This window comes from Histoplasma capsulatum, genomic scaffold (genome assembly GCF_000149585.1).
Source record: "Histoplasma capsulatum NAm1 scaffold_4 genomic scaffold, whole genome shotgun sequence".
Lineage (NCBI taxonomy): Eukaryota > Fungi > Ascomycota > Eurotiomycetes > Onygenales > Ajellomycetaceae > Histoplasma > Histoplasma mississippiense.
This window is the reverse complement of record NW_001813979.1, coordinates 2,769,316-2,792,786: the sequence shown is the minus strand read 5'-3', so window position 1 is coordinate 2,792,786 and position 23,471 is coordinate 2,769,316. Positions and strand designations below refer to the sequence as shown.

Sequence of the window (23,471 nt, the reverse complement as noted above, 5' to 3'; positions counted from 1 at the left end):
TTCAGAACTAAATAGAAGTCGGGTTTCTGCTGCGTGTTTTCATTACATTGATTAATTAATTAGGTATAGAGGTGGAAAAGGAAAGGGGCGATTGTGGACTTAATTGTATAACACTACTAGTAAGTAGGTTAGCTAGCTAATGATAAGGTGTGAACCATTGGGAACAAAAAATAGAGGAGCTGTTTGTCGCGAGACTTTTTGAGATGCAGAAAGTACTGTACATGTGAAGAAGGTTTCTGTGCTTTTATTTTCTTTCTGTACTGGAAGCATAACGACATTGAGTCGGGTGGAGAGCGAAGAAATGGGAACTGCCAATTTGTGGATTGATGAGATGGTTTGATTGCGTGATTAATTTATCTGGAGTTGGGGAGGAGTGGGAGAAAGGACATTTTCCCGAAATTTATATTTTTTCTTGCCATATCCAACAGACCAGGGAGAGAGCAGGAGAACGGGGGAAAGGAGGAGGGCACGGGGAAACCCGAAGGTTTGATTTAGTGATTTAGAGAAATAAGAAAACGAAAAATGGGCTGAGGGGGAAAAACACACAAGATGTGCAAACTTGACGGACGCAGGACGAGCAGGGGAAACAGGTAAATGACAAGATAAGATGATTGTAATCCAGGCGCGTAAGTCTTTTTTTTGGTATTTCAGACATATTGAGACATCCATCTGATGCCTTCGCCGTAGCCTATTGAGAAAGAATGAAAAGTGAGCTTAGCTACGGAACTGGCTTTGCTTTCGGCAGAAAACGAGGAGGGGTGGGGAGAGGGAGGAACAAGCTCATGGTTTGCAACATACCTTGTCGCATCACCACACTGCACATGAACAATTCAATAGGCCGGATACCCTCCAAAGGCACCTTCCCCTTGCCGGTGGTCTGGTAGAGGCCCATTTGGTGGCGGAGCTCATCCTCAGGTACAGCTTCTGGATGATCGATCTTGTTACCGAGGATAAGGAAGGGGACCTTGGCAAGCTCTTCCATAGCTAGGAGCGCGCTCAGCTCCGCCCTGGCTTCGGGGAAACGGTCGGGATCCTTGGCGTCGATGAGGAAGACGATACCGCTTACTTCGGGGAAGTAATCTTTCCAGAGGCGACGGGCTGTGGAGAACGTACGTGTTACGTTAGTGAGTGGTGGTGGGAAAAGATACGGCTAATGTATGTATAAAGGAGGAACAGGAGTTATCACCTTGCATATGACCACCGAGATCGAATGTTGTGAATCTGTTGTTGCCAATAGCTAATTCTTCGGATGTGGGATGTGCGGTGGGTTGCAGAATGGCGACTCGATCATTCTATGAAAAGGAGATGTGTTAGTAAATGGCAATGACTCTATGCAAACGGCCCCTGGCGAGCCATCCAACTTCCATCTTATTCAACTACCGCCAGAGAATATAAAACCTAACGATGCCTCTCTTCGATAGCCACAGAAACCACCCCGATGTCAAAAGTGTGACTTTGTTCTTCGTTTTCTCCTGGGAAACAAAACGAAGAGAAAAAGAAAAAGTGAGGATGAAAAAAGCACGAAGCCCGCCAATCCCACTAACAAATCCAAATATATATATATATATATATATATATATAATGTGTAGAGCTCAACCCACCTTCAACATATGCAGCAGCGTAGTTTTTCCTGCATTGTCCAGACCGAGGAAGAGGAGCTTGGCATGCTTGTTCAGCAGCCCGAGGGAGGCGAGGATGTCATAGACTATATATAAACCTCATAGATCATGTCAGTTATCTATCAACATCCCTTCATATACACATCCACAGGCGCAAAATATTGGCACTACGCAGGCTCCCAGGTGGCTCGTTTCCAGTTTTCTGTTATTTTGTGTGAAGCAGCAAGTTGAGCGAGGCAGCCCTTCGGAGCTTGGCCGTTGGGGGAGGAGAAGGAAAGCAGAAACTGCCATAGCTGGCAAAATTGCCATGTTGGCTCATTAGCGGGAGGAGGATTAGGTAAATATATACATACACCAGTTTACAATCCACATCGTGGAGGGTTTATGTTGAGGTGAATAGAAATGACAGGGAATCGGGAATAGCGTGGATGAGAGTGAGGTTCCTGTTGGGGAAAATAACAAGAAGTTATCAAAGGAGATGCGGAACGAGGGACAGTTTAGTCGAACCGAGTTGACAACTGGCGAGGATTTCTATTGTTCTCTCTCAGCACAATCTGTTATTTGGAGCTTCCCAGCACAAGGACAGGGTCTGTAAGGGATCTAAGTTACTTGATCGGCGATGGTTTGCTTGCTAGGAGGCTGCTGGCTATTGGTTGCTCGGAGGCATGCGTGTGTAAATCGCAAGAAGCCCACAAGTGATATTTGAGAATTGATGCCGATGTGTTATTCCTTCTTTCACTTCATCATCGTCGTCGCTCTCTTCCTGACGGTTGTAAGAAGTGTCCTTCCAAGGATATGCTGATTCATCGCTCACGTGATTATCGGCGCCACAGTGTACCTCAACAGGGCTTCGCTTGGGATTCTGGATTGGGGCTAGTGCGCAAATTATCCTAAGGACTAAGAGGAATCTTTAATGAAAGAACGCATATTGTCTTAGGGCTGCCCAAGTTTCCGAGAATTTTACATCTATAGAAGAAGTAAAAAAAAAAAGAAAAAAAAAATAATGTCTAATCTGCGGTCACTTTGTTGTTGCTGGGTTACTGACCCTGTGATTGTATTGTGTGTCCACTAATGAAGTGCACTAAAACGCGAGGACGAAAGCTCATGGTCTCGTTATGCAGATAACAACAGAAATGGAAAGTGATAAACGAAGTTAAACGGCTGCAGGAAAAGCAAAATGTGTCAAAAATCAAAGCCTATCCTTTCCCAGTCTAATAAGCTAGAAATGAAATTGAAATAAAATATTTCCCAGACAGGTCAAGAACACGATAGGGGAAGGGGAATCTTCATGTTTGGAAGAAATCAATTCACAAAGGTTTGACCATTCCTCTCCTAAAATCTGGACTGAACGTAAGAATGTAAGGAGACGATATAAAAAGCAAAGAGAAAGCGACGAGATTAAAATAAAAGAATATACAGCATGGTGTAGCACAAGAGAATATGAAACTCGAAATATTTTCAAAAAAAAAAAGGTCTTTGAACAACATAAATGTCAAATCAAAATATGCCCTTGAACGAGACTTCCGGAATCGGAAAATGATACAGAAAAACCAATGCAATATGGTGGTATATGGTGAATTTTTATATCGAGAGCACAAGATGAGCACCTTGCCCAACGCCAACGCCATACGCCTTAAAGCGCTCCGCAACTTCAAGTCCAAGCTCTTTCATGCGTTCAGCACCTTTACCGGGTAATGGCTTACGCTCAAGATTCTCCTTTGCAGCTTTCCTACAGTGCTGGCGCCAGAATTTTTCTTTCCGTTTCTGACGCTTCTTTTCGAGACCCACAACAATGTCAATAGGTCCGCGGGTGTGTAAGTCGTGGTTGCTGGATTCGATGGCGCTAGTCATATTAGGCATCGCCTTTGTCAATCGACGGCGTTCAAGCCGAGCGAAGAAAGGGTTTGGCGTGCGAGGGAGGGACCTCGTACGTGGGCCGATGGGGCCTCTGCGTGAGATCGGTGATGTTCATACCGTCAGGGTGGAGCGCTGCAGCAGCGAGATAATGGCCGCGTGGTGAGGGAGGAGATCTCGATTTCATGATGGGGTGGAGGGCGATCGTAGACGTCGGGAGAATTCCCATAGGCACGCGCGGAGCGGGGTGACTGCAGACGTTTTGGCGAGCTGACGGAGTGACTTTACCGCTGCTGGCTTTCTGTCTCTCCTGCGAATGCCCTCTGGATCATGTGCATGAACCTTTTCTGTGATGTCATCATGGTCGTCATGATTTTCATCATCGTCTCCATCTCCGTCCTCGGGATCTGTGGTGGGAAAACTCGGATCAATGTCCTGGGGGATAAGGATATGTTTCGCCCGACGACGTTGCTCCATGCAAGAAATATACGCGGCTTCCAAAGGGCGGTCTTCGTCGAGAGTCCCACATACGAAATCGGTGCTATCAGGAAGATGTGGTGTGGAAGGTCCATACTTTTGGGGCTTGCTAGGCCGACGGTGTCTTTGGCACCGCCCAGATTGCCGAGGTGGTGTCACTACTTTGCGGCCGTTCTTCCGTTCGTTTGAAGATTCAGTTGAAGAGCATGAACCTCGCCGTCTAGAAACTTGGTTGGCAACATCAGCGTTATCAACGCTAGTAGAGGCAGTTGCCATCGACGGCGCCCAGAATGCGTATTCAGATTCATTATCAGTGTCGTCAGAGTCCGCAAACCCAGCCTCATTATCGCTCTCATTACCAGCGTCAGAAATATCATTTTGAAGCGTTGAATCATCTTCGTCTTCATCACCATCATCGTCGTCATCATCCTCATCGTCATCCTCATCATCATCCTCATCGTCGTCGTCGTCATCATTGTTATCATCGTCGTCGTCATCATCATTTTCGGCATCCTCTTCGTCCTGACGAGCTTCTTCCTCCGCTTCTTCACCCAGTTTCCTAATCGCAAGTTCCTTCTTCATGCAATCATTCAGCGTCATTTTCTCCTTATAAACCGTCGTCTGGTTTACCCAATCATCGTCTTCCAAAGAACTACCGAATTCGTGAAAACGAATAGCATCAGAGAGTTCAAACTCACCAGGCCTCGAAGTACGAGGAGCACCCGGTGGCTTTTTTGACGGAGCGTCGCGTCGATCGACCTTTTCCTGCGATGGTGTTGAAGGGCCCGAACTGGGTTTGCGTAGCGGGAGGGGTGAGATGCTAGTATGGTGGCATGAGGAATTTCCGCGAAGGGCCGTTTGTTCAACCGTCTTTCCACTCTCGCCAGTTGGTCGTGGGGCGCAAATAAAAGTCAGTACAGACTTCCGCTTGGGCACACCATTTGTATCCTTCACTGGTTCGCTCGAATATATCGACTCGTCGTCAATTTTTCGCCCACATGCGAAGCTTATCAAGCGCTTCCGTCCAAGATTGGCTTCAATTTCCGATTGGGGAATGTCGGTGGTAGGTGCTACCGGGCTTTTGACTTGCATACGGCCACGGAATGTGGTGGGCAAATGAGCAAAACCGGACGGAATCGGTGGACTTGGTGAATCTGACCGTGGTGGAGTTTTGGTCTCCCCGTCGCTGGTCAGTTCTGCAGTCGAAGGCCCGCTGATGTTGCTATATATCGACGGCGGGTAATTTCGATCGGATCCATTTACATGTGAAGGTTGAGATAGACAATCGATAGACGAAGGCTCAGGGCCGCAGAGCAGTAGAGCCCGGGTAAGCAGAGACTCTTTCTTTGCATCCGGAATAAAAAGTCTCGCTTTGGTGTATGGTTGAGGAACGATATTTTCCAATTTCGAGGACGGCTTAAGTTGACGATCGTCTGGTGGCTCGTCCGCCTCCGCAGAAATCTCCTCGCCATCGATCGTTGGAGTACCCGGGGTGTTGGATAAACGAAACATGTTGGTCAAAACATTCATCATAACCGACTAGATAGATGGCAAATGGATGCGGCTGATCCTTCAGATCGAATCCTAACGTACTGATCAAGGTCTAATGTAAAGAAACAAGATCAAGTGTGATGTGGGGTAGATGGTAATGAGAAACGAAGGAAATAAAACCAAAAGGCCACCCGAATGAAATTAGGAAAGTGGTTGCGTAACCAAAGATTGTTGTCGATAGCGCGCAGAGTCGACCAGGCAATACTCAAGGTATGCTTCCGCTGATCTATGGAGGACCTTTGAGGAGCAAGGAAATGCCCATCAAGAAAGCTATTGTCATAAGAGGTAGACCGTCATCTTGGCCAGAAGGACGTGATCGAGACGGCGATGTTCGTACGTGAAGAGAAACGAGGATGATGCACGGGGCAAACCCCAAACAGATGGCTGCTGTCGAGTAGCGTCCGGGCACCTAGGGTTGCTGGGGAGGATCTGGCGGGCGGACAAGACGGAAGTGTCAAGCCCAAGGTTGTGTCGCCACCGATCGTTGCAAAGATTTTCTACTGCTAGCCTGCTGCTCAGCGAAAGCAAGTAACAGTAACGGGAGTGATCAGGTTGTGAGCCACACAGACAGAGAGCGCTTAGATGGACAGTAGACAGTGAGATTGATAGACACAGGAGGACGGAAGAGAGGGATTGGGCGAGTGTGGGATGGGCTGGGATGGTAGAGAGGAAGAAGGACGTGAGACAAACCGGGCGGCGGCGAGTTCTTGAAGGGCACAGGGCGGGCGGGTGACTAATCGGGTCCGAGTCGACCCACGCGGTGCGTATTAGGCGTATTGCGTATCGCTACGTAAACAAAGCAGTAATAAATAACTAACGTCTGCAATTGATTTGGGTAAAAATGGCCATGGAATCAATCGATCGGGTTCCTCATTCATCTGAGATGAAGTGGTCTTCGATATTTCCCCATCTCAAATCAGGATTACTCTCTTTCCATCATCTGAAAATGTCGATTACGATTTTCTTACAAGTATGCAGATCGTAACGTTCATCAGAACAATGACTTACCCCTCAGGGTAAAGCATCAGCAAATGGAGCGCTGTAGCAAACTCATCCAGATAGCGACAACGACAATGACAGCGACAGGAATGGCGAACAATGTCCGATATCCCTTTCCCGGGAAGGGGAAATTTGTTTTCAATTACAATTTGCGATATTTCTTTTCAATTTCCCATCCATCAAACCAGGTGGAGTCAACTTTACCATGGGTCCAAGCCGTCGTCACCTATAACCTACTCAAAGAGAGTAGTGAGCGAAATCGCATTCGTACGCAGGACGATCAAAGTGTCTACCCTGTATCCTGGTGACTTGGCTGGAGACCGTTAGGCGGGTGTTGATCCGCAGCGGCGCAGGGTGTGCCAGACGTTGCTCAGCATTAGCCCCAGTACACCACATATTCGAAACCACACCTCTTAACTCCTCGCGGCATGGCGCAATAAAGAAATCACAATCTTGCCCGTGCGGCGTGTGGAGGTCTGTTCATGCATGCCTGGATGCTGTACGACACACACCCTACGAAAACACGCGGAATTGCCAAGTCGTGCAGCGCAGCTTGACACATACAATGCTACCTATCCATGGCCAATAGGAATACTCTTGCAAAATTGAGGAATGAAAAGAAAAATTAGTCGTCAATTAGTTGTCGTTTCTGTGAGGAGTGTTCAAGGAGATAATGTCTATTTTGTGAATTTAGTCTCCATGCCCTTGCTAAGAAAACGAAAACGAAACAAAAAAAAAAAAAAAAAAAAAGAACTGCCATCAGCTCAAACCCGCATCCTTGATACAGGGTGAGTTCAACGATCTAATCAAAAATAATGATGATGATGATGATGATGCATTCGGGCGCAACAGCTCATAGAAACATAGATTCAGGCCGACAGAACCGCCATCCGAGGTCGGTTTAGTTTATTTCAAAAGCGTGATGACATGCATCATCCACACTGCAAGCCTCCAAAAATATTTTGAGGGTGGCGCTTTGGTAACTTCGCTGTAAAGTAAATGCCAATCAAGTACAGAATACATGCGCTTCTGATATTTTACAGCGGACAGCTCGCATTACAAGCATCCACAAACATAAACGACTGAGCTCAACGCGACATCAACCTGTCGCTTGTCAAAAGGGAACGGCACACAATTGGGCAAGAAAGCGGAGAAAGAAAAAGTGAGTTCGAAAGCAAAAGCAAACAATCCTAGTATAATTCGAGCTTTCGAATACGATAGCAAAGCAGAGCATGCCACTGATGTCAAACTCGGTGCTGATTTTTCAGTGAATGTCATTGGAGCATTATTTCAGAACTGGGTGGCTACCAAACACCTCCACGTCTCCCTAGAGTCAAACTTTTTCAAAACTATTGGGAAAAGTGGCTAAAATCCTCTGTAGTCCCGTAGAGTAATGGAAAAATTATATAATCCTGTTGAAACAATTGAGAAATTTGCGAATTTACTTGTAACTGTAATGTTCGATTTTTACGAAACTGAGTTTATCCTCGATGGTCTAGTGGTCATGATTTCCGCTTGTCATTCCAAGAAAAACTTGTCAAGCGCGGGAGACCAGGGTTCGATTCCCTGTCGGGGAGACCTTTCGAAGGTTTTTCTTTTCAATTTTTTGTAATTCACCCAAATTTAACTACGCTTTCACCAGCCCGCTTCACTCAGCCATGAGCCTATGACATGAAATTTTAGTGAAATTTTACACACAACAGCAATTATACTTTTTGTCATTCAATAACTCTGCACTTCACCTTTGTTGTAACTATAGTTAGCGTTGAAGCCTGCTAGTTATGTAGGTTCTGTCTATCAAACTATTAGGCCACTAGGGCAAAAGAGCTCAATCACCACCAGCGCCGTGGGTACAATCCAATCCCCCCAACACAAACAGCCGGTACTTATTAATAGATTTTTTGTTAGTATCCATTTGGATTGGGTGATTCGTACCCTCTATACCACATTGCCCTAGCGGCCTAACAACTGTTGCTTCCGTAGGAATCTAACCAAGGCCACCCCGTAGATCTCTCCACTCTGCGACCTCCATTCTTCTATTTCTCCACTTCACGACCTCCACCATGACCCCCATTCTTCTATCTCACTACTGCCGCTATATCCTTCAAAATGCCTGATGGAAGTCTGTCTGAGTTCCATGCAATCCCCGATCCCTCCTGTAGAAAGATCAATATCCGAAAATATCTATTTCTTGCATCCTGGCTATCAAGCTCCCTGCAATATTCTCCTGATCTTTCCGCGTGTTGATCAAATAGCTCCTCACACCTTTGGAGTTCACCACCAAACCGCCTTGATTTCCTGCCAGAGCATCGGAAACAACGCGTTTGAAACTGGCCGCCTTTGTCGTGATAAAGATGGTCAACACCCTGTGACTGTCCCACTTGATGGAGTTCTGACGGACCCAACTTACTATTTTCTGGTTGACGCTTGCGCGAGTATGCAAACTTCTCCACCTTCTCATCGCTGTTCAGATCCATTTCTACTAGGCAAATACCCCATTGTCCTGTGATAAGATAGCACTATGACCACTAGGTTATCCATAGCAAAAAGCCAACGTAACCATTTTTAAAATGGTTGCGCTTATAGTGATATATATACCCGTGGATGTGGTGGTGTGGCCCGGCCCCACAGCGGGCGTGGCCACCCAACCCACCACCTATACACTGCGATCGCCAGCCGCAGCATAGTAGAGAACCACAGTCCCCAGTTTCCAGGACTGGGAGTTCCCCACGACCGCATCCCAGATAATTGGGGCCCCATATCCGTATTTCCTGAAGCCACTGGACTTCGCTGTGGCATCACCAACTTCTCGATATGCACTGAAGCACACCTCGTGCCGAAGAAGTGCTCTGGTACTCAGATAGATATGGGATGTACTGATATGGTAGAGACTTGCGAGATATTGATAATCCAGCGAATCTCCTTCCACTTAGACCGGATATTCATAAATGCTTCGACAAACGGTGGTTCGTTATCGTACCAGAGATTGCTGGGTGAGGAGGTGCGAATGAGACGGATACCGGTACTCGTTCAACACGCTACGTATCACACATACTTTCCGAAAATGCTGCTGAATACTGGCCGACCTACCACAACACCATAGTCCAATACCTTGAAAACGACTCCCGTCCTTATCTCTTTGCTCGGTTCGCTTGGGCCATTCTTCTGTCTGTGAAGCCCTTCGTTACAAACGGTGAACCCCTCAATGTTATTCGCCTCGAGGTGTCGACTGGCGTCGAGGAGACTCAGAAGGTGTGGAAGGCAGGATTTCTAAGCGGGGCACAGCTTAAGGCCAACTACAGTGGCGGCGGTTCGAAGAGCGCGACATCCAAAAAGAGAAAATCAGAATTTAGTACACTTGAAGAAGAGGATGAAGATCTTGCGGAGTCTAGCGATGATAGCGATATCGGTAAGGAGAGCGACATCTGGGATGATGTCATGGATGAGTGGGAAGCAAGAGGGCAGAGGAGACGTCAGCAGACCTCCAGTGAGACTGCACGAGCGATTACATCAGAAGATGCCACGGCTCATTTAAAATCGGGTCCGTCGGAATTGCAGACTTCAAGACCCCTTCAACCCTTCCAACACCTTCCGCTATTTCTGTCTTATGGCCCAGGTGAACGCCATGGGATCCTAGTGAGCAAGGACAAGACAGGGTGAGGCAAACCGAAGCTCAGGAATGAAAGAAGTATGAGTAAATGACTTCAACCCCCAAAAGTGCATTTATAGCAAGTTTGTTTCACAATCAGGGTATACTAGCACCGGTACAATGGTGCTAGACCGGCCAAAAGCAGCATCTAAACCAGGCAGGCGCCTAAAAGTTTAAACATTGATTCTGTATGTAATAAATAAGTATTGGCTAGTTGCCTACTGATTATCATAATGCCTCGACCGGCTAAAAAGTGGATATCCTTATTATGTTTATTATTATTACATACATAGAGTCGCATTGATCATTAAATTATTAGCCCAATATCTTGATGCAATCCCTTTCCTTTGCCTTTTCCTTTTTGCTTTCCTTTCCGGCAAACATACATATACGAGAGAACGATGCTTCCTTGTCAGCTCACCACCACCGGCTTTCTCCCCGTGCGGTGCGAGGGGATGACCACACAAAATTCAGGAGAGAGGAAGAGAGCCAAACTTGTGATGTTTGGATTGGGGGACCAGATAGATATTCCATATCCCGCCGAACCGTGTCCACGCAATCATGGAACAAGCAGCACGAGAGGCCGTCTTTCCGTCGTGCCGCCGCGTTGTATGAGGGATTTTTGGTCCACTGGCTGAACACCGAGCAAGCTCTCACCGTCCCGCGACGCTGTGCTGGGGGGCGGGGTCTGGTGCTTGGTGGCTTCGACCATTCGTGCTTGAAGGGTCCCGGTTTTAGTGCGGATATTTAACCAGAGGGACGTGCCCAAATAACCACTCAACAGACAGGTACAACACTTCGCACCGGAACGCTGCACACTGGACGCGGGTCCACACTTGGAACAATCATGGCGATTAGTTTTTTTTGCCCAGCCTTGTTGCTGTTGTTATCGTCCCACGCTTCGGGATTGGGGACAGACAGGCACGATACACGGTAACTACATGGTTTGGCAGAGAGCGGTCAGCAGCCGAACTAACTCCCAAAGATCCTCTAAACCTCCGCGCTTGTCGAAGAGCCAACCCATCACCGAGTCCCTTGAACAGGGCGAGGGGCCTTCCTTGCCCGGCTGCTTTTGTCCAGTACATGCACGCACACACGATGCTGATTCCCTGGATGGCTCTTTTGGACCGAAGGACTTGCAGCTGTGCACGACAAGGAGCCCCCCTTACAGCACAGGGACAGCATTAGATATATACTGCGTGATTGCTGCGCTGCAGATCAGCTCGTCCACCAGCATATCGCAACGACAAGAAATTCGTCAAATTCAGCATCAGCATCACTTAAATCTTACCCGCCGTAGCCCCCCGGATCATAAACACATGTCGACAGAGCGGGCCAGGAAGGAAATAAAACGCTTCCCGCTCCCTGCCTGGCTCTGTTACTTACCTCCGCAGTAGGTATCAGCTGCCTGCTCAACCCATGATGTCATTCATCTCTGCCAACCAACCAACCAAATTCAACCAAATAACTGCCCAAAAAAGTACTTGCGATGTGTCAATCCCATGTTCCCTGGATCCTTCCCTGTGTCTGCGAAAGAATATTTTTTAAAAAAAAAAAAAAAGAAAGAAAGAAAGAAACCGCAAGCATCCATCCCCTCCTTTCCCTTGGGGAGTTGTGTTTTGGGGATTTGTTTGCGATTGGAGCTTATATTGTAAATAAGCTAGATATCGTCGTCACAAGAGCGGAGATTTTTTTAAACTAACTCTGGTGCTTACCCTCCTATCCGGTTCATATGGGTTTTTTTTTTTTTTTTTTTTTTCTTGTTTTCTGAGAAATTCGGTTTATTTACTGGAATTCACTCTCTCTAATCGGGGCAACCTCGTGGACTCCATCCGTTTGAAATGTGGAGTGTATGTGAAGCCGTGTTTTGTTTCAAATGAAATAAAACAAACGAAACATAGTGCGTGTATAAAGCATCTTGTTTCTAGGATATATATATACCTTTTGTATGTATTTACAATGAATGATCTTTGTACTGTACTATATATATACTGTGTGTGTCTGTGTATAAAGGAAGGGAAACCAGTGGACCCCCCACTGTATCAATAACCGTGTGCAAGCGCCGGAGCACCCAAGACGGCCCCCGCAATATCGCCATCGCTATAAAAATAAAAATAACGAAAACCCCCTTATAGATATTATGTGTGTGTGTGTAAAAGAGCGTAACAGTGGTGTATAATGGTCGTTATCGGGTCACGGCGCCAGAATCAAAGGTCAAGCCATAGATCCTCCTCTATAGGTTGAAGATCACCCGTCGCCAACCGCCCGTCTTGACCTTGGCCCAGGTCAGCATCTTCCGTGAAAGCAACTTTGGCACTCCATCTCCTCGACACTGCTTTATTTCTAGGATGAGCTGTAGCTCTCAATTTTCTTGCTGGATGTTTGTCAGAAGAGGCCCCAGTTTTCCTTATGAGGCATTTCTTCTTCCCACTGTTACCCCCGACATTCCTCCACCAACGAACGATGATACCCTTTGCCCATAGTAACCTCTTCCTCTCCTGTACAACCTCCATACATTCCGTTGCGATCTTTCCCAGGATGATGCGTTTTTGGAGTTGACGTCGAGCATGCGTTCGTCTCCAAGCTGATTGTAGAACAATCGCTGCCCGCGCCCTTTTCGAGGCAGGTAGAAGCCTACTACAAAGAAAAGCCAGAGCTGAGAGAGTGCAATCCCGATCAAAAAAATGAGATGAGGATACGCCTAAAGGTGAAGGTGACGGGGTCACAAGCGAGGCTGAGATTTTCCATTAGCTTATCCATACATTTTCAAAGAATGACGGAATGAAGGAGGCATCATCACTCTTACCAAATTGACGACTGCAGCCCAAAAACCTCAGTCTCACATCCAAGCTTGTTGAGCTATTCAGCTTCCCTTCCTCCCCAACGATGAAGCCCTCGTATTCGTCCACGATGCTCCCGAAAATCCGCCCGTCAGCAAAGCTCGTTGTCAAGTTATCAAGTCGAACTCCCCCAAGTCGCGCAAGGCATGACGCCCATTTCTTGAGAAGGAACGAGTGCCTCTCATAGCATGCATCGAAATCTGCTTCCTCTTTTTCCTCTTCTTCTTCTTCTTCTTCTACCTCTTCACTGCTAGCTTCGGATTCGCGCCTGCTTCCACTACCTGCACCACAAGTTGCCGCTTTCATTTCCAACCGTCGAATTTCCCTCCTAACATCGTCCCAGTCCACCAAGACAGACAACCCCCATTTCCCAACAAGGCCCCACAGCAGCGCTATGGTTTTTTCGCGGTTTCCATCGACGATATCCTCGGCACGGATCTCTTGGGCTATGCTGCCAAAGCCCCGAACGACGGCCAGAGCGCCTAGCGCAATTTGCACGTTGAATAATTTCGTTGCCCGACCAATGCAGGGTATCTTTAGATGTTGAGAGAGTATCCAGTCTTCCTCTCCTTCTACAAGAGGCAAGATTTCTCCCGTTGGCATGGCTAGTGCAGTGGAGGTGGCATCAGGGCCATGTTCTTGAGAGAGTACAGCTGAAGCGGATGGGTATAGAAGTAGTTCTACCAGCCTCGTAAGAAGTATACCATCTCGAAGATCTACTGCAAGGTTGTTAATGCGATAATCGTATTCTTGTAGAGGGTGTTGTTTGTAGGATACTCTGCAGTCAAGGTGACTCAATAGCCGAGTAATATCTCCAGCAGACGGTAACAACATAGCTCCTAAGCCCTGGAGAGCAGCTGCGGATGATTTATATTTTGACGACGGGTTAAACAAACATCGCGGCAGTGTAGTTCCTGAATTTGACCTCGCCTTGTCGAGGAGCACAATTATCATGATACTGCGCAGAATAGTTCTTCGATACGACCAACGCGGTGTACCAACATCCTCCCCATCCAGGCTAGCAATTGTAGGCCCAACATCCTCGTTTCGAAGAATAAATGTTTCCAAAAATGACTCCAATGTACGACGGAGGTGTCTGCCCTCCCTTGGAAAAACCGAAGTCTTGGAATCGCTGAGTCTAGATGGCCGACTTGGGACGGGTATTCTTCGACCGATCACTGTTTCCGCGGCGGCTCGAAGCGCGGATAGGTCATAAGTTTCTATCCAAAAATTCAAGAATGTGCGTTTTCGTCCGATGTCCTCCTTCAAACCATTTCCGCGAGCCAATACATCTCTAGGTACGCCCAATGAACCGTATAGTAGAGATGCGTGGGATTCGCTTGTATAGGAGGGAGAAGGGGGCTCCTTGGTAGATCCCCAGAAGGCTCGTGCCTAAGGGTATCGCTGTTATATAGTCCTGTATTCCCCCGTGCAGAGTCAAAAAGACCACTCACAAGTTGAGTGATTGCCGCCTCTTGATGTGCAAGCCAATTCTCCTCATACATAGCGGGGTTAGATATGTCTTCGCTTAGGAGAGGATATTTCTGATCGATTCTTAACTGAAGGGTCTTGGGACCTGTAAGTTTCGTTGGAGCTCGTTGTGTCACTGCAGGCTTCCCTCTTGCTGAGAGCTTAGGGACAGGAGACGAGCGTGGTGGTCTGGACCCCTGACTTGGGACAGCCTTTACGTTGGTCTTTGGATTAAAGGTGTTTTTTCCCCGCAAGCTTATTTTGGAGTTCAGGGTCACACTTGGTTTATTACCAAGGGGCTTCCTGTTCGCGGGCGGAGGATTGCTCCGAGTCTCTGGCTTCGCTTCCACGGCTGACTTAACAATGGATGGAGCCCTTTTCACGGGCTCCACGGCGCCTGCACTCTTCCTCTTTTCAACATGCGGCACATCGAAGACAGGGAAATCTTCCCCTTTAAGTTTCCCATGTTTGGTGCTAGAAATGGTTACACCGCCTGGAGGCATGTTCTCCTTTCCACCATTCTGACCTGGTATATCCTGTTTTATGCTAGATTCTTGCATCGGTTTTAAGGTAGGCTGAAGAGGTGCGCGGCGAGGCGCGACGGAGAGTGACTTCCTTGCTGACCGCTTCCGAATAATCTTGGATTCTAAGCTCCCAATCTCAGAAGCTTCGGTGACATCGTCATTTCTTTTAAGAGGATTTACGTTTTTGATTGGGCTGAATATACCCATGAAAACAGAGGGCACAGTTGTGTCTTCAGAAGGAATGTAAATTGTTCTTCTCCTAATTGACTTCTTCAGAGGATCGGCGGCAATGACTGGTGGTTGCTCCTCTTTCTGCGTCGTAATGCGATTGCTTATGATAGGTGACTTATTAGGTTGTGGAGGGCTTTTCCGTTGCACGGCAGGTTCTTCTGCTTTCGGCGCTTCCAGAGCGGCGAAACTGACTCTAGGTCGTTGAAATCTTTGAGCTGGTTGAGAGAACATCGACGAGCTTTTGCATATAGGTTTGACATTTGGACGTAGGCCTGGCTCAGTTGGTTTGCCCTTCACGGGCCCGAAGTTATCAAGCCCATCCTCGTGAATACTGAACGCTTTTGCCTGGCCTCCCTTCCTCGGTTTCACTTTTGTTAACGGGGTGCGGACATCAGCAGTAAAGTCGATTGGGGCAGTATCGCCTTCGCAAAGCCCAAACTCATCATAGAAGTCACTAATATACGTGCTGTTTCTAAAGGGCAGTTTGCTGTCTCTTCTCCAGGCTGTGGGGCAGGGAGTCCCCACATCATCGTATCGCGTCGACATCGTGTAGGCTATCAGAAATGGCAATAGAGCAGCGCGACTGATCCTAAAGTCTCTTAGCAATGGATTGGAGCAACAGTCGGTTTTGTTTTTCAGGCAATACCTTAAGCAAACTTCACATAAAATTTATGGTCTCTGGAGCCAGGGAGCATCTTAAACGGGGTCTGCCGATAGGGAGTGTGTTGGATTCACATAGGAAAGTTTATTTCTTTATGTAAATTTTTTGATAACGAATGTTTTCTTCCTGATCTAAATAATCTTCGAGGTATGAAGCTCTTGGTGCCATCATCATCACGTCCTGAAGCGAGACCACCGTGTTTACACAGATGGTCGGCAGGTTGGGTTGCTAGGGGCAACCGTTCCTGAGATCCCGGTTTCGGACCGAAACTCAAATTGATCGGCATCCCAGTCTTCGGGCTCCAGCGTGTCCCAAATTTGGTGGTTCGTGGCAGCCATGTACTGTACATACTTTATTCCTCCGCCTTCAAATAGCCCGATAGGTGTTGGCTACTACGGAGTGATAGTTGAATTCCTTGTGGATACTTGAAAATCGTACCAGGAAGATAATATTTCGCACAATTTCTCCAAAGTATTGCGTTCGTCCTCTTGGTAAAAAGGATGGTTCTGAGACACACTGCTTTCTTGTATAGCTGCTACAGTTTTCATTCACATCCCGGAATTTCTTCTTAAGAATATACGCACACATAGGTATATACATATATTCTTTAATATCCTTCCAAAAGAGGACGGCACTGGTCTGAAGAGGGCGCAAGAGGGTCGGAGATGTGCTTGAATTATCAGATGAGTTCCATGCTCCGAAACGTCATTGTCGGGCAGGTACAAGAAACCCATTCTTGATTCTTACTTTCACCTCACGAAAAACCCCGAACCTGACAAGAGTATGTATCATATGATGGAAATTTCCGCATTTCCCTATTCCTTCGAAGCGTGGAGCGTATCAAAACCCGCCTTTTCATTCAGAGGGCTAAGTACCTTGAGTTTTTCAGCTCTAATCTCCATAAAGCAGACTCTCAGACAGCTCACACCACCAAACTTGACTTTTTTCCCGTCATGGTATTTTCATCGGTTCCTGCGCTGCCCATCATACTGATAATATTCGTCGTGTGGGGATGAGGGAATGTGGGATAAGCTTGAAGTTAGACGGTTTACTTTTTGAATATGAGAGCTAGCGAACATGGAAAGTGACTTCCTCGTAAGGTCTGAGGCGGTAAGTACCTACCGGTTGATGTTTTGGACATAACGCCAGGACGTCGACTTCTGATCTTGGTGTTGCAATTTGTGTAGCGTGCGAGACGGGAGATTAAGAATCTGCAAGATCAGATATGCGCCATCTGAGGCTCTAATCGGAAGCCTACAAAAGCGTCAAATAGTAGCTCAGGAGATTGAATCTCAGTGTCACCGTTAGCTGCAGGCTCTGAAAGAGCATCCATTCATGGGGCCCTGATTGCTGTACACAGGAAGCTCCTCTATCCCAGTTGGTAGCGCGTCAGTTTAGGGATGAAAGACCATTGATCAAAACGGAGCAAGCGTAAACTAGTTTGGTATAAGAACACGTGGCAATTGCTGTGACGGCCCAGATAGACGAAGGCATTCTCGTTCATCGATGGATGTTATACCAGATCCCAGCTAATCTCCCGCATTGCAACATGGTGGAGATCGGTCCGTGAATTTAGCCAATCCTAATACGAGGGTAAATTGCTCGACACCCTATGTCTAACATCCGTAATCCCCAACAAAACGTGGTTTTATTCAAGAAGCCACCTTTATGGTTAAGGAGCTCTGTGTTGGGAAAAAAAAAAAAAAAAAAAAAAAAAAGAGCGTTAAACCATCGTTCTACATTCCATTCGTGGAGAAATGATGGAACTGGCCTGTATGAATATTACTGCCAATGAGGACGACAGCAACATGGTTGAATTTATAAAACCCTGCAAACGCCTATGAACCATGCGTTTATTTAGCGGCGCATATGCGGCGGCGGAGCGAACGACTTGTTAGGCAGAGGAGCTAGAACGTGTTATTTTTCTATCTGTGGCCGCTAGCGGTTCAGGGACATTCATGGCACCGCCAAAACAGTACAGCTGCTATCAGCGAACCGACGGCGCCAAACCCGAAGCCAGAAACTGAGACAAAGTCTCTTGCAGCACCTGCCAGAAGGGAAACGGGATAACGGGGGTTCCATAGCAGAGGTTGATGGCTGTGTCCAGCCAGCAGAGGGACTGGCAGCTCTCTTACAGATAGATGGTTATGGGCTCCGTCTTTTGGCGCTGTCAGGTGTTCTTACAAACTTCTCCCGCATTAAATATTAGGCCACTAGGGCAACAGAGATCAATCACCACCAGCGCCGTGGTGGTATAGAGGGTACGAATCACCCAATCCAATCCCCCCAACAGTTAATCCCCCTTGCCAGTCTCCTGCTCGGCACGTAAACTATACCCAACACAGGGATCGCCTGATAAGGTACTGATTCAAAACAACAAAGACTCATGGTTCTGTACATAGACACACGATCTCGTGCCACTCACGATTTGGACTGCCTTCAATCTTGTTTCCGTCGCACTGTATTACCCTTACGTTTTGTTCCTAGAACACGCTCCATAATTTCAACGGATTCGCCTCTGTTCTGGCCAAATAAAAGCCCCTACGAACCATGTTCTTCCGCCATGGAAGCGCTGGTTTATCAAGATTCGCCTTTAGCTGACTATCTGGAGGGTATGCCTTAAGCATTTTATCCTGCCGTGAATCTCTCGCGTATAACTGACTCCGGGCTTTTCTACAGGCGAAGGAGTAGCAGAGCAAGACTGGGCGCCTCAACAAGATGACCACCATCCGACGCTAACTCCCCTAGATTCATCGACGGTGGATTTCGCTCCTCGAGGACCCCCTACATTTCAAGATCGAATACGAAATAAACTACCTGCGCCGTTACAACTGAAGCCCATGGGTCGTCAAGAAACTGTGAACAAGATTCACAACATCTGCAAAGTATGGACAAGAATGCGGAGCACGCAACTTCTGGGGGACTATGTTTTGCTGACTTTTCTCCGTTCTTAAACGCATTAGGTGGCAGTCAGCACGAAAATAGGAAAAAGCGAGAACGAGCGTTTTCTTGAACAATTTGGATATACCATCGTTGCGTCCCAGCTCCTCAACGAGCAAAGCGCCCCTTCGTACAGCACCGTAACGGGGTTGCTATCAAATACAGCTCATAATGCAGATTTATCAGGCACACGAGCAGCAAGTTTTGGTATACGAGGGGCGATATTCACAGCTGGGGCATCGTTTTCGGTGGTCTGGATACTCCACTGGGCCAGGTCTCGTCAGGGTTCCGGTTGGGATTTCCGGCGGATCTGCATCCTTATTACTCTTCTACTGGCAGTCGCAACCGCATTCTACGCATTCGCTAAACGCCAGTGGCTGAAATACCTTCGTCGCCACGCGGTGGATATTGCTTCTGTACTCGTCGCCAATGCGCAGTCTTTCGACTCTGCAGCTTCAGCTTCGGTTGTTTTGATACAGGAGGTGGAACTAGTTTCCAGAGGATATAGAATGTCTGTTATTGAATATCCGAAGATACTTTTCTAAAGACCGTGTTTACCTCTAACAGCTGTCACAGAAGCACTCCTATGCCCCCAATAACCCGTTTGGAGGAGCAAACACAAACACGACGTTGTTTAAGACTTCGGCGTATTCTTTCAGAGTGTCTTACGGAGATGCTAGAGAGATACTTGGAAGCGAAAAGACATCTACAACTACTTACAGATACTGCTAATTTGGAAAAATATTTCGATATTTACGATTTCTCACTAGAGGAACTAGACGAACCTAAACCATCGGCTGACAATGCGATGGAAGACAAAACATCATTGCGATCCCTAAGACATCTATTTTCTAGAGCTTACGCAGCCAGAAAGGCTACGCTATGCTGTCTGCTAGCTCTACCGGCGGATGGTGGGGAGGTTGATATTGGAAATTGGAGCACTGCTATTGAGGAGATGCAACGTCTCGCTGCTACAAATGGAACTTGCGTGCAGAAGCTGGCAGCCATACTTAACGAGCAAGATCGTAAGTGCAACGGACCTAACTTATTGGACAGGTATCTAAACTAATCTGGACTTAGACATTATTATTCCACCATCTCCTCAATCCAAGCTCAGCCCCAATAAGGATCGTCATCGCGCACAACTAAGACGACTCAATTCTCTATCTCAAGGAATCCGTGGACTGCATGCTAAAATGCAGCTCATCCGCGAAGAATCAAATGCCAGCCTTGAACGAGCAACCGATGATGCAGATTTCGGCACGACCTTAACAACCCTCTACCAATCTATCGGCGCAGACCTAAGAGGGATACTACAAGAGTGGGAAGCCGGGAAATCTTCATTATTAGCCACTTTAGAAAACCCAGATCGTCTCTCACGACCCACCAGTCTACTCAGATCGCCAGCATCGCCGACATTTAGCTTAGGTGGCGCGACTGCGGTTGACGGTGGTCCAGCGGAGGCGCTTCGGGCATTGAATGGCGAAGACCAGCACCTCACAGCCCCAGACAACAACATGGATGAGCATGAGGTTTTTGAAGCTATTGCCCTACCCCGGAAGCGAAACTCCATGACACGAGATGAAAGAATAGCCCGGATGAAAGAAGAACGGGCTAGACAAGCCGTGGCGAGAGAGAAATCGGACGCAAATACACACATGTTAAGAGAGCTGGAGACAGTTATCAAGTTGCGTCCGCGCGGAAAAACGGCACCCCGAGTTACCAGCATCTGAATAATGTATTAGGTATTTCTTTTCCTCTTTCTTCTCTTTTCTTTTTTCTTTCCGAATTCAAGGATGAGCCTAGATTGCCCCGTCTACCCAACAATTTGAAAATAATTTTTCTTTACATCTGTCGGCTTTGGGTGTTTCCACCAGTGCTAGTCACATGTTTAATACCCTATATTTAGCAGCGGTCAGATCATGCGATGACATAGGATTTTCATTTGGTTCCTAATGCCTACGTTCTCATTTATTTGGCATATCTTGAATGGCGTTTTTCCAACATGTTTTATTTCTGTCAATTTCCCGAAAACGGCGGTTGAATTGGCCGTCTTGCATGCTTGTAGATTACATAATGTATTTTGTTCCCTTTCTTGAATCCTGTACCCATAGATAGATATGTTTTTTAGAATAAGATTCTTCATGCATTTTGATATCGCTTCTCACAAGAGTTCTGGGTGGACCAAAGGAAATACGCTAACGCGAAATTGGCGAAATTACGTGATGCTCAATCCACGCGATGCGTGTCTGCACGCGACGGACACTTCCAGATTCCTCCAAGTCAAACCCACTTTGACATTTCTCAAAGCTGCCCGACACTCACTGCGTCCGATTCACACACACACACACACACACACACACAAATTTGTACCAGTGTAAGCCTGTTCGTATTTTCGCCCCTGTTGCCGTTTCCATGCTGACGAGTTTGATATCTCACCAGAATCCCGCCAACGTCAAATAACTACCCCGCCAAACACCTCCGCTATTACCTCCATTCTCCTCCTCTGGCTCTTCTAGAACCCAATTGACAAGAGTGCGTAATGGAATTCTAACGACTATTAAGTTGATCTGGGACTGATAGAGACATGTAATAATAGTGTTGGAAGCGCGGCTAGAACAAGCCAGCTTGTTGAAGAAGGTAGGGAGGCCTTACATATAGCTTCATTGACATCCATTGATTTCACAATTCACGAAAATACGATATAAAAGCTGACAGTGACCTTTACCGAAAAAAAAAGGTCGTTGATGCCATCAAGGACCTGGTCCAGGACTGTAACTTCGACTGTAATGACTCTGGAATCGCCCTGCAAGCCATGGACAACTCACACGTGGCCCTGGTCTCTATGATACTGAAAGCAGAGGGTTTTTCCCCCTATCGCTGCGACCGCAACGTCGCGCTGGGAATTAACCTGGTCTCTCTTACGAAAGTACTGCGGGCTGCACAAAACGAAGACATTCTGACTTTAAAGGCGGAAGATTCCCCCGACGTTATTAACCTGGTCTTTGAGAGCGCGGAAACGGACCGGCTGAGCGAGTATGATATCAAGCTTATGGACATTGACCAGGAGCACCTTGCTATTCCGGAAACGGAGTATGCGGCTACCGTTGAGATGCCATCAACGGAGTTCAGGAGGATCTGTACGGATTTGGGAAATTTGTCGGAGTCGGGTATGTATTACCACATTTTTCATTTTAAGGAATGAAAAACCCTTTTTTTGGCCTTTTTCTTTTGCATTGAAGAAAAAAAAAAAATATGCCAATCTAACGATATCCGAACAGTAATGATCGAAGCCAACAAAGATGGCGTCAAATTCTCCTGCCAGGGTGAGATTGGTAACGGTGCCATCACTCTCCGCCAACACACAAATGTGGACAAGCCAGACCAAAACGTCTCTATCGACCTCTCCGAGCCCGTCGCTCTCACCTTCTCCCTTAAATACCTTAACAATTTCTGCAAGGCCACAGGCCTGTCGACGTCTGTTCGTCTGTGCCTCTCACAGGAGGTGCCGCTGCTAGTTGAATACGGATTGGGCAGTGGTCATCTGAGATTCTTCCTTGCACCAAAGGTATGTCATACGTATATATATTACAATTTTTCTCATGGGAAGCATTTGCTATTGCTTCTCTTCCACTCTTTTTCGTGTAATATTGAGCAGTCTGTCTGAGACGGGCGCTAATATATTTCTGCCATGCTAGATCGGAGACGAAGAGTGAAATGGAAAATGGAGAAGGAATTAAAAATTAAAAAATTAAAAAAATAACAAGTTAAAGAAAAGAATACAAGGGAATACAAAAAGATCTTCCAAACCATCTCAATAATGCCATTCTTCCCTTAACTCGTCCCTTGCCCACTGTCATATCCGAGTGTAAACGGCCAACTACGAAACCTTCAATGTCTATTTCCCGTTATCTTTGCATCTCTTCTTTTTTTCTAAATGAAAATAGGGAAAGCATAATAATTAAAAGAATTTTTTTTTGCCGCTCGATTTTCTTTTCTTTTTTAATTACACACAATTTTCATAATGGTACAGCTAAAAAGACCAGTTCAACTCCATTCATTCCATGGTAACTTTTTTGTGAAAGGGTTTCCCGCCACTTAGGTGTCAGGTAAGAATCGAGTCAGTCCAGACTCAACTCATCAAGCCTTGAGCACACAAAAGGTTGAGTTATCAATATTTTTGAGGGAGATCGAGACACCACCCGCCCGATCGACATCCACAGCCATTTTGAACCTACCGGTCAGTCTGAGATCTCTTCTTGCCCAACCCTCGTTTCTTCCAGGGGCCACCAGACGGGTTTGTTATATAGATGGAGAGATGTATCCGTGTGTCTGTCTACCTGGCCTGGTTCCCAATGTAGTGGCTTGTTGTCCCTCCGCTTTGCTCACTTCATCGTTGAGGGGGTTGTGGTGATTCAAGAAGCCTCTTTGGGACTTTTATCACTCAATCAAAAAGATCACATACAGGAAGAACTGTCAGCCTTGTGACAGGTGTGTTGATTGTTGTATACCAGTAGGACTTAAATTCATCAGAGGTGCCAGAACTCCGAGAGCAAAAGTGTTCATGCACCAAAAAATATATAAACTCCGTGGATGCACAGGATATTTCCGTTTCCCATTTCCATTTACCTTTTTTTTTTTTTTTTTTTTTTTTTT

The 23,471-nt window shown here is 46.8% G+C and overlaps 6 protein-coding genes and 1 non-coding gene across 7 annotated transcripts; 4 read left to right on the top strand and 3 right to left on the bottom strand.

Annotated features, from left to right (window-relative positions):
* Window positions 1-647: 647 nt before the first annotated feature.
* On the bottom strand, window positions 648-1,991 carry HCAG_04840 (GTP-binding protein sarA; the record flags this gene model as incomplete). Its single annotated transcript, XM_001540950.1, has 5 exons — window positions 648-688; window positions 799-1,098; window positions 1,187-1,292; window positions 1,602-1,705; window positions 1,973-1,991. 5 exons carry the CDS (start codon window positions 1,989-1,991, stop codon window positions 648-650), a joined length of 570 nt encoding a protein of 189 aa, XP_001541000.1.
* A 1,209-nt stretch (window positions 1,992-3,200) lies between these two features.
* On the bottom strand, window positions 3,201-5,462 carry HCAG_04839 (predicted protein; the record flags this gene model as incomplete). Its single annotated transcript, XM_001540949.1, has 3 exons — window positions 3,201-3,567; window positions 3,762-3,880; window positions 4,005-5,462. The coding sequence occupies 3 exons, from the start codon at window positions 5,460-5,462 to the stop codon at window positions 3,201-3,203; spliced, it is 1,944 nt and encodes a 647-aa protein (XP_001540999.1).
* Window positions 5,463-7,984: 2,522 nt separating this feature from the next.
* HCAG_09361 lies at window positions 7,985-8,077 on the top strand. Its single transcript has one exon. It is a non-coding gene; the product is annotated as a tRNA-Asp (tRNA).
* Window positions 8,078-8,854: 777 nt separating this feature from the next.
* HCAG_04838 (predicted protein) lies at window positions 8,855-10,326 on the top strand (the record flags this gene model as incomplete). Its single annotated transcript, XM_001540948.1, has 4 exons — window positions 8,855-8,868; window positions 9,087-9,466; window positions 9,604-10,156; window positions 10,230-10,326. The coding sequence occupies 4 exons, from the start codon at window positions 8,855-8,857 to the stop codon at window positions 10,324-10,326; spliced, it is 1,044 nt and encodes a 347-aa protein (XP_001540998.1).
* Window positions 10,327-12,356: 2,030 nt separating this feature from the next.
* On the bottom strand, window positions 12,357-15,760 carry HCAG_04837 (predicted protein; the record flags this gene model as incomplete). Its single annotated transcript, XM_001540947.1, has 3 exons — window positions 12,357-12,883; window positions 12,956-14,381; window positions 14,444-15,760. 3 exons carry the CDS (start codon window positions 15,758-15,760, stop codon window positions 12,357-12,359), a joined length of 3,270 nt encoding a protein of 1,089 aa, XP_001540997.1.
* Window positions 15,761-17,632: 1,872 nt separating this feature from the next.
* HCAG_04836 (conserved hypothetical protein) lies at window positions 17,633-20,548 on the top strand (the record flags this gene model as incomplete). Its single annotated transcript, XM_001540946.1, has 6 exons — window positions 17,633-17,686; window positions 18,085-18,136; window positions 18,555-18,760; window positions 18,839-19,279; window positions 19,588-19,840; window positions 19,896-20,548. The coding sequence occupies 6 exons, from the start codon at window positions 17,633-17,635 to the stop codon at window positions 20,546-20,548; spliced, it is 1,659 nt and encodes a 552-aa protein (XP_001540996.1).
* Window positions 20,549-21,349: 801 nt separating this feature from the next.
* HCAG_04835 (proliferating cell nuclear antigen) lies at window positions 21,350-22,531 on the top strand (the record flags this gene model as incomplete). Its single annotated transcript, XM_001540945.1, has 5 exons — window position 21,350; window positions 21,415-21,455; window positions 21,574-21,985; window positions 22,097-22,383; window positions 22,514-22,531. Coding segments are annotated over 5 exons (759 nt in total).
* Window positions 22,532-23,471: the final 940 nt, after the last annotated feature.